The following is an 11,006-nucleotide window of genomic DNA, read 5'->3' as shown; positions in this document are numbered from 1 at the left end:
AGATCCAACCAGTCCATTCTAAAGGAGATCAGTCCTGGGTGTTCTTTGGAAGGAATGATGCTGAAGCTGAAACTCCAGTACTTTGGCCACCTCATGCAAAGAGTTGACTCATTGGAAAAGACTGATGCTGGGAGGGATTGGGGGCAGGAGGAGAAGGGGACAACAGAGGATGAGATGGCTGGATGGCATCACCGACTCGATGCACATGAGTTTGAGTGAACTCCGGGAGTTGGTGATGGACAGGGAGGCCTGGCATGCTGCCATGGGGTCATAAAGAGTCGGACACGACTGACCGACTGAACTGAACTGATTAGATTCTTAACAATTAGCTGTAGTCCTTTCCCTATCAACAAAACACAGGCTCACCTCTGCATCAGGGAATGAGAAGAGAGCTGGGTTCTTTTCCATCCTTACTTTTAGCTAGATGGATGCCTCTGAAGCCACCCAAATGTTTTGACCATATCTGTTTGAGAAATAATTTGTTAGAAATAACCTGGTTCATTTTAAAATAATTTTGCTAGATTGTAGACACTATGTTTCTTCTTGAAAAAATATATGCATGTAATATAATGTGCCTAGACAGCAATTTGGTGATTTTTCATTTTCTTTCTTTTTAACCAAAAATTCTTTTATCCTAGCTATAAATGTTAGGGAAAATAAATAAATAAAAATGTTCTGAAGGAATGAGAGCCAAATGGAAACTTATATATATATATATGTGTGTATATATATATATATATACACACATTTTACTTTAGTATAGAATAAACTAACTCAAAATTAATTTGAAATTCTAAATATATATATATATATATATACACATATTTACCATGTTCTCTTTATAACCATGATGGTATCAAGCTATGCATTGTTTGATATAAAACATCAAATGTTACCCTCTGTTGCATCATAGAGTAGATAGTTACATGATTTTCTTTTCATTCCTGCTTGCCTCAAACCAGGTAACTTCTGAAGAACTGAATAGCATAATTCAGAATGTGATGACCTGGGTTGTGGCTACAGTTACCAGTATATTATACCCAGCCATCACAAAGTATGAAGAAAGGTTGAAAAATAATACATATCCAGTGTCTGATGACTCTGTCCTCTCCTCAGATAGTTCAAGTTTTTGTAGCACATGCAGTGAAGAGTTTACTTATGGAAGCTACACTTCTGCAACAACTAAATCATTTAAGAGAGAGCCCTGTGCATTTGCAGTTGACATATCAGTAAGGAGACCAACCACACCATTAAAGCCATCTGCCCATGTGGAAAAAGCAGTTGTGGGAAAAACATGTCACATTACAGGACAATCTGTAACAAATGAACTAAAACATAATGAAACAAACATGGTATATACATACCCTGACCTCAGAAGTTGTAAATCTGATAGTCATCTTCTAGCATCACTTGAAACAGACACAAAAAAATCAAAGGATGCTACCACTGAAACAGATGGTTTAGAGAATCCACCGTTTTCTGATCAAAAAGCAAAAGCCATGAATGAAATGAAGAATTTAAAGAATGTTTTTGTTAACTTTAAGTGTCACTTAAAAGGAGAAACTGAATTGATTTTGGAAAGCATTTTTCAAGAAATAATGTCTGATTTAACACATGCCATTCCCTCTATTTCTTCTGTTACTGCTGAAGTTTTTGTTGACCAAAGTGAGCCTGTAAGAGGAGACTTGGTTTCCAATACTGATATCTGCTCAGTAGCTTCAGAAATTGTGGAAAATATGCTTGAGAAACTACAGTCTGCAGTTGAGAAAAAATGTGTCCAGATATATTCACAAGAAGATTTACCAGTCAACATTCAACCAAGCCTAACACCCAGTGGAGAATCTCTCACTCTATCATATGGAAAACCTTTAATAGCTTCAGTGCCTTCTACTGCAGAACCCATGTGTGATGTTGCAGAGGATATGGTGCATGCCATTTTAGAAAAGCTGATGACTCTTACAGCTAATAAGCAAAGTAAACTTCCTCATCTTGAAGAGGCAACTAAACTTTCCCATCAGCAACATATGACAGACCCAACATATATGTGTCATATAAAAGCCAACAAAAATAAATGTAATCCTGAACTTGATGCAGCTAATGTAATTGTTAAAGAAAAGATACAGAAATTAATGTCAAATATTCTTTCCCAGTCCTCTTTGGTTGGCTATATAGAGGAAGCAATCAGCACTATACTAGGATATGTACAAACTGAACTTAATAATGAGAGACTTATTGCATCTGAAGAAACAGTAGTACTCCTTAAGTTGCTTGATGATATCTTTACTCAGCTACATCAGGAACCAGTAAAAGCTGGTAATCAAAAATGTAGACATTCTAGACTGAGAAGTCCTTCTAACACTGATGTAAAGTACAGACTCACTGGCACTAGATTTTCTAATGGCCCTAGGTCTGGAAGACCATTTCCACCTATTAATGTTCCTGGCATGGTCCTTTATTCTGAAGATGATAATGAAGAAGTAGACAGAATTGTGGAAAATGTGCTTGATTCATCTTTCAAAGATGAAAAAGCAAAACCACAAGAACAAATTCCTGAGCATTGGTTTACAAAAGGAAGCACTTGTCTAGAATTCCAAAGAAATAGCAAACTACCTACAAAGCCTGCTTCTCCAAGAAGCAAAGCTACATTTCACAGTTGCAGGTTAAGGACTGAGCTACCATTTTTTAAGGATAGAAAAATTTTGAAGGAAAAACCCTGTTTGAATAAAGACATTTTATTTTTCAGCCAAGATCAAAAGCATCAAATACAAAAGGCTTCAGAAAACACAGTTAAAAGTATTTTAACAGAAATGCTCAAGGACATATCTTCAGTTCCTCCTGGTCACTTAGAAAGTAGAACTGACAAAGCTTCAGTTCATGTTTCAGAAAAACCTCAAGAACCATTACATCAAGAATGGATGGACCAGCTGTTTTCTGTGTCAGAAATTAGTACAGTAGCTCAGGAAATAACAGACACTATTCTAAACATACTTCAAAAAGCAAGCTGCATTCCCAGTACCACCAAAAGTTCCATTTCATCATCAGTTCATCCAGCTTCTCTAGAGAGTCCTGACACTCTCCACATGGTCAAAGCAGCACCAAATAAAAAGCCACTAAAAATATGGTTCGACAGTGAAAAGAAAATGAAATATTTGTCTTCACTAGATGGAGATATGGCAAAACCTTCCCTGTTAAAATCTAAAGAGAGTGAACCAAAACCTGCAGATGAAATTACTGATAAGATCATTAATGCAGTTTTTAAAAAGTTGAAGTTATTTATTTGTCCAAAATTGCAAATGGGCTTCAAACCTTCACTTGCAGACAAATCTTCATTACAATCTCAACTTAGTACTTACACAGCTAAAGTGGTAAACATCGTTTTGCGTGCTATCCAGAATGAACTAGAACTCAGTGAGAAAAACCTAAATCTTAGGGAAAGAAACTATACCAAATCCCTCACAGGTAAAGGATGTTTTACTGACACTAAGAAATTAGAATCTCTTGTCTCAGATCTCAATGATGACATCATGGAATCACCATTATTAACTTGTATTTGTGAAATATTATCAAATGGACATCCAGATCAAAGCAATATTTCACTCTCTTCAGATAACTCAAAGCCAACAGCTTCACATGGATCTGATAAAGTTGATAAAGGGAACATTTTGCCAAGCAGACAGGATAAAAAATCTTTTTACAAAATTTTAGCTACTCCATGTGCTCTCCATAGTGTCATTAATGGAAAAGATCTGAAAGAGAATTCCAGATTACAAGTGTTAGATAATATTGGGGAAACACTCTATGAAATGTTATGCAAGCTCATAGGGGCCCACCCTCACTGTCAGCCATCTTGTTCTAAGGTAAGTAGAGAGAAGACAAACAAGAATCAGCAAAGAGCCACTGAATTGCAGTCTAATATTCAGCTCATTTCCACAACAATTTTGGAATATATCATTGCAAAATTATGTAGTGTCGACACAGATACTAGTTCAGTAAGTTCTGGATGTAAAGCTACCTCAGAGTCTCTCGATATTGACAACCTATCACTTACTTCAATTATTGAGGAAATGGCCAAATGCACTGACATAATCTCCAGCATAGTTTCCAGGATGGTTCAAGAGGGTGATAAAGAGATAACTAAAAGCACAGAAAAACCTATTGCTCCCAAGTCTTCCAAAACAGGGAGTGCAAAAGAAATGCATTCAAATAAGCTAAAAGCGGTAGCTTCAGATATTCTTAATATGGTTTTTGCTAAACTGGAAGGCTTTGCCAATGGAAATTTAGAAACTCTGGATTCTACTAATGATGAAAATAAAAAAAGCAGTAAGATGAACGTGGAATGTGAAAGCTTCAGTGTTTTCACAGACACACATGAAGAACTATTGCAGTCAGCTTTATACACAAATGCAAAGAAAGTATCAAGTGCTATTTTGAAAGCTATTCAAACAGAATTAAATATGAACTCGTTAGATTTGAGGACAAGTGTGGAAACACCACCACCTGAGAAACAAATGCTAGAGAACATAGTCAGTTTAATCTTAGATGCAGTATCCTCAGATATGCTTAATGAAACTGAATCTGAAGAGAGAGACAGTGAAACTTATAGATACAAGCCAATCTATGGAAATTTTCTTCCTGGTGGAGCTGAATCAGATTCATTTCTAGAAGATGCTACAAATGCAGAGAAAGAATTCATTGGTGAGGAAATACCACTAAGAGAAGAAACTCAATCAAATTCTCTTCAACAATGGGTTCTAGAAAGAACCTTAAACAAACTTGAAGTAAAGCTCAAAGAACCACAGAAATCTCCAATTGTCCCCATTATAAGAAATATTTTGAATGAGATCTTTCAAAATGCTTTGGTCAGTCAATTAAATATGCTTTTTCTCTCCCATTCTCTTTTAAGCGACATCCCTCCCAATGTTGACAAGCCAATTGCTCAAACGTCTGTTCCATTTATAGATAAAATGATGGTGTCTGAAGCAGATGTAACCATAGTGGCAGATGATGTTGTTACAACTGTATTTGATAAACTTTATACAGCTGCTAAGACAGAGACAATTGCAAGTGAAAATAGCTATAAAACCATCACCTTCTCAGCAAATGTTTCTTTCCCTGAACACACATATGGAAGAGGAAAACCCTCCATCACTGCACTGAACAAGAATCCTTATACTCTTCAGTCCAGATTCAATATTGGCAGACAAGCTAAAGGAAACATAGTTGAAGATATTGTGCAGGCAATATTAACAAGTTTAGAAACTTTTGTAACTTCCAAAGTAGAGTCTCTTTTTTGTCCCCAAATCAACTTCACAGTTCCAATGGCTTTACCTGTTCAACAGGGTAAGAGTACAATAAGCAAAGCTTTGTCAGCCAAAGATTTGTATTCTGAGGGTCAGCTTTCCTCTTGCTCAGTGGATAATGTTATGTCACAAAACACCAACTCATTTTGTCAGGTCTCTTTGAACAAATTAAATATATATGCAACAGAAGTGGCCAGAAAAATTTTAAAAGGAATCAAAAATGAATTAGATAAAGAGAAGGAAACTCCTTTCTTAACCAATAACATTGTGGTTTCTGAAAGTATTACAAGACAAATTGTTAACACAGTGTTAGATATTGTATCATCCAAAGGAAAATGTGACAAGAACAGTTTTGATAAAGAGATCAGTTCAGATCAGCAAGAAGGTATTATTGAAAAGTTGTTTAAGAAGATTGAGTATCGAAAAGTACTTCAGTTTCAAATACAAGATACCATTGAAAGTGTCTTATGTGATATTTATGAAAAAACACTCAACCAGAATAATCTCTCATTTGCCACACCCACTTTGAAATGTACCATAGCTGGCAAACATTCCAGAGCAAATTCTGACACTGAGGGTGTAAATAAAATTCTTCCAAAGTTTTCAGTTCCTAAATCAGATGTTATTTTGATATCCAATGATATAGTAGATGTTGTATTTCATAATCTCAGTTCTGCTGTCATGCTTAGCATAAATGGAAAGGATCCTACTTCTACTAGATTGCCTCTGACCTTTTGTGATACGTTTTCAAAACTACAGTGTCAACAGTCTCTTCTTACGGTGTCAGAAAGTGAAAGAAAAACAGAGCATTTTCCATCTTCAAAAATTCTTAAACCAGCTTATGTTAATGATAGCCAGATAACTATAGTAGAGAAAGAAGACCCCAAGAAATCTGTTCCTGACCCATGTGAGGAAAGTGCTAACTTCATTACTCAAAATATTTTTAATTGGTTAGAATCATTTGCCACAGAAAGAATAGATTCATTTATTATGCTTGCTTTCCAGCCTAAAGAAAAGTCATTTGTGAGACCAGAACTGGAAAACTGTAAGCAAGATGGCATCATCTTTCATGAACCAAGCCAGGTGGAATCAAATGTGAATATTCTGAAAATATCAAATGAAACTATTCTCAGCCAAGAGCTCACAGATTCCACTTTTGCCAGTTACAGAGAAAAACTTGGATCTACAATTCATCTATCACAAGCTCATCTTAAGGAATATTCTGACATCATTGCCAGTGCCATTTTGAATTTTATTAAAAATGACTTAGACCTTGAAATCCAAAAGATGCATCCATATCCAAACAATGTTTCATTCCAAGAAATTACCATTGTAAGTGAAATTGTCAATGGTATCTTAAAGAGTTTACATAATAAAAGAGCTGCAAAGGATATCAGTTTTTCCTCAAAAGACAATCCTAATTTATTTTCACAGTTAACCATATCAAATGAAATATCACTGGGACAAAAAGCTCAGGAAAAAAACACCAAACTGTCTCTGTTTTCAAAGTATCCATTAGAACAAAACCAAATGGCATTGGAAAGGGAAAGCCAAAGAATTATTTTAGAAGAATTATTTATGAGAAATGAAAAATCAAAACAAAAAGAAAGAACTGCATTATTCAGTGCAGTGGAAGAAGTTTTAAGTAAAGTGTATCAAAAAATAATAGAAATCATAGGCCATTTGCCTTCCTTTAATGAAAAATCCCACTTTAACTCTAAAACATCAGACATAACACAAAATAACTTCTGTCAATCACATATCAACAGTACGGCAAGTGACATAATTGAAAATGTTTTGGGGAACATGTACTCTGTAATCATGACATCATTATATGAAAATAATGAAGGAGAACCAGCTGACAAAAATATTTTACCAAAGAAATCACCATGCATCAAAGAAACTAAAGCAGGAATAGGAAGTAGTGTCACTAGATTTGTGCTACCACAGGTTTATCATTATGCAGACAGTCAAAATATCTCTCTATTGGAAAACACATTTTTACGATATTCACCATCACAAGTGGGGAAAGATTTAATCCAAGTGGTTCTCAGTAAGATCACAAATTTTGCTTCATTTTATCTTGAAGAGACTGTGTCCCATGAAAATTGTTCTGATGAGTTGCAACCTTTAAGACTACACAGTTCTAAAGCGAGCCCTAAGCCAAGTGTTAAAACAAGTTTAAAAGCAAGATCAAAAGTTACTCCTTTGCCTAAACTTAGAACAAAACCACACATAGGACCTAGTCGTGCTAAGGCCAAGAGCACGACCAAATCAAGTCCTGGAGAGAAGACCCCAAAAGATGTCTGGTCCAAGACTGATATTGGGCTGCCACACATCCTGTCAACAGGAGATGCCAAAAACTTACTGGAAATGAAACTGCCTACTTCGCAACTAAAAATGTATGCCAAGGATATAATAAGTAATATCCTGAAAACAACTGTTAAAGAATTGGAAAAGGTGACACGAGCTAGAGCAATGGTAAGTAATAGAGCTTTACCATCTGATCAAATCATGGCAGCAAATAAAATAGTTACTACAGTTTTGCAAGGATTATATGCCATCAATAACCACAGTTCAGCTAATCCTGTCAAATTCTCACATCTGGATGAAACCAAACGTTCACACGGAAATGAAGGTGCAGAGTCTCTTGCCAGACCACAAGCCTGTTTCTACTTGGAAAATGTTTCTTCACAGTTAGAGCAGATTTTTCCTAAAGAAGGAATATTTAAAAAAATGTTTGACAAATGGCAAGCAGAATCAAATGACATGGAAAACGAAAAATGTAAGCTCTTAATGATAGCTGAAAATGATTTGACTGAAATTTCAATAAAAGCAAAAGAATTAGAATATTCTCTTTCGCTTTTAAATCTGCCACATCTTGAGGACTGTGAGAATCGGTTTTATAGTTGTTTTAAGGGAGCTTCTACTAGAGCTGAAAACAACAAAGCACAAATTAATATGTTTGGAAGGGAAATTGTTGAAATGCTGCTTGAAAAATTACAGCTGTGCTTTTTGTCCCAGATGACCACCCCATATGGTAAAGAAACTCCAGCAAATAGGAAAGAACACATTACTACTAAAAGTAAATATGGTTTTCCAGCCAAGGACATCCTCAGCAATGTACCAGTATATAACACTAAAACCAAAGACCAAAGTGCTTTGGGCTCTAGCAACCAAATTGTTCGAGAAATTGTAGAACGGGTTTTAAACATCTTAGAGTCATTTGTGGACTTACAGTTTAAACATATCTCTAAATACGAGTTTTCTGAAATAGTGAAAATGCCTATAGAAAATCTTTTTCCTGTCCAACAAAGACTATTAAGCAAAAAGATGTTGCCAAAGTTACAACCATTGAAAAAATTTTCTGATGAATCCAAGTCAAGTACTATTGTTTCCAAGGAAAATGTACAGAATACCCTTCTACAGGTTCATTCATTCCATTCAGAATTACTTACATATGCTGTTAATATTGTCCACAACATGCTTGGTGTACTTAAGAACAAGCTAGACAAAGAAATAAGCCAAGTGGAACCATCTTCCGTCAGCATATTGAAAGAGAACACTGCAGCAAGTGAGATCATTGGTACACTGATGGACCAGTGTGCTCATTTCAGTGAGTCTCTAATCAAAAACCTTCCCAAGGAAAATTTCTTCCAAGGAGTAGAAAATACTTACATTGTTAACCAGGTTGAATTAGCAACTGATACGAAAATGCCCATGTCAAAGTTAAAGGAAGTAAGTTTTGGGAATAATCTTCCACAAAACAGTGTTCCAGATTTGGGTTTTTATTCAGAGGAAAATATGAAAAAAAGGTATAAGTCTTCATCAAATTTACCTTCATATTCCAGAGCCTCTGTAGAAGACACAGTTAGAAACTCAGAGCCAATGAGAAGGCCTGATTCAGAAAATAGACCTTCATCTTCTAGAAACAAAGTGCAAGACGCTATCCCAAAGGAATCTGACTTGGGCTATTTTGATCAAGCTATGAAAGGAAATAGCTCCCTCCCTGAAGGGAGTGTCTTACAAAAACTGTTAAAGAAAGCAAATGAATCCACAGAAACAGCATTAAAGCAAGTAATGTCATTTATAGAAATGAGAAAAGGTGAAAATCCAAGGGTGTTTCATTATGAGATCTCCAAACCAGTTATTGAGCCTAACCAAATTCAGACAAGTGTTTCTCCACTCAAAATTTGTTTAGCCGCAGAAAATATTGTCAGTACTGTGCTGTCAAGCTATGGATTTCCAAATCAACCACACATTAATGAAAGCACGGAAACAATGAAACCATTTTTCATATCAAAGCAAGACCCTTTGTCTGAAACATCTGGAGGACAAAAGAATGAGGAGAAAAGTCTGCTTAGAATGTGGGATAAAAGAATCAGCTATATACTTGAAGAAGAAAACAAAAAAGCTGAGGTCAAAAGGGAAGATTTTTCTTTATTGCAAAAATGGGAAAATAAGAGTTACCTGAAAATAAAGACGCTGAAGGAAGTTGAAGTCATTGCTTTTGCTGACCATGAACTGGGTCCAAATGAAATTCACCTGGTATCCAGACATGTCACAACATCTGTGGTCACATATTTCAAGAACTTTGAAACTAGAGGTAAGTAAGAGTGGGCTTAATTTACAAAGAAAATAATCAGATATATATAAAAGAGCTCCAGTTCAAGAAGCTTCATTTACTGTTTTTCTGAAAACAGCCTTAGAGGGACGGTGTTTAATCACTTCTTAATACAACAGAATACTAAAAAAAAAAGTTAAAAATTCATATGGTTTGAATCTGAAAAGGTGTATTGCTCATTTTTCCATATCTGCAGATGAGAGAAAATATGACTATTGAAAAGCGGCAAATATTGGTTTGAACATGAGGTCTGAGTTCTAAACATTTTTAAAGTTGTCATGCATGACTTATTTATAATTATACCAAACGTACAGGTAACTGATTGAAAGTTGTGTTTCAACTTTAAGGTGGACAGTTGAAGTCATTACTATGATTAGTCACAGTTTGTAAGAACAGTGATATTAAACATCTTGTTTTGTTTGTATTACAGTATTATTATATTCCTTTTAGGTATAATACTCTAAACATATCCTTGAAAGCATTTTTTTAAGAAGGTGAAAATATATTTATCTATATGTATATTTAGCTTCTCAGATGGCTCAGTGGTAAAGAATCTGCCTGCCAATGCAGGAGATGTAGATACGTGGGTTTGATCCCTGGGTCAGGAAGGTCTCCCAGAAGAGGAAATGGTATCCCTCTCTTGTATTCTTGCCCAGAAAAATTCCATGGACAGAGGAGCCTGGCAGGCTGCAGTTCACAGGGTTGCAAAAGAGTCAGACACAACTTAGCGACTGAACATGGATACATCTGTATGTTTGGTTGAACTATATGATAGCCACTTTATGTCAAACCTAGTAATTATTGGCAGTTTCATAAAATTCCATCTAATACTATTATAGCCTTGAGCTGGATCATTAATTCCAGTTGCCAGTAATTAATTGCTACTTTACCAGTCTAGATACATCACTTCACCATCATTGAAATAGTAAAATACATATTATCAGTCCTAACTACTTGTACAATGAGGCCATTTCCTATAATTAAAACTGGTATTATTTCAAGGTGGACAGTTGGGTGTGTCTGCAGTTCCAAGCTTATAAGTGTAATTTCTTCAAGTACAGCCTAACTGAACTTAAAGAATA

General features: G+C 35.5%; 1 protein-coding gene across 1 annotated transcript in view; it reads left to right on the top strand.

Annotated features, from left to right (window-relative positions):
* Window positions 1-11,006, top strand: part of FSIP2 (fibrous sheath interacting protein 2) — a 149,008-nt gene that overhangs the window by 99,020 nt on the left and 38,982 nt on the right. Inside the window, exon 16 of the mRNA XM_010859740.1 lies at window positions 963-9,906. Coding sequence (XP_010858042.1) covers window positions 963-9,906 — 8,944 coding nt within the window. The remainder of the gene's footprint in view (window positions 1-962; window positions 9,907-11,006) is intronic.

Source organism: Bison bison, unplaced genomic scaffold (assembly GCF_000754665.1).
Source record: "Bison bison bison isolate TAMUID 2011002044 unplaced genomic scaffold, Bison_UMD1.0 scf7180017864459, whole genome shotgun sequence".
Classification (NCBI taxonomy): Eukaryota; Metazoa; Chordata; class Mammalia; order Artiodactyla; family Bovidae; genus Bison; species Bison bison.
The sequence above is the reverse complement of the archived record's forward strand: the minus strand, read 5'-3'. Positions and strand labels throughout refer to the sequence as shown.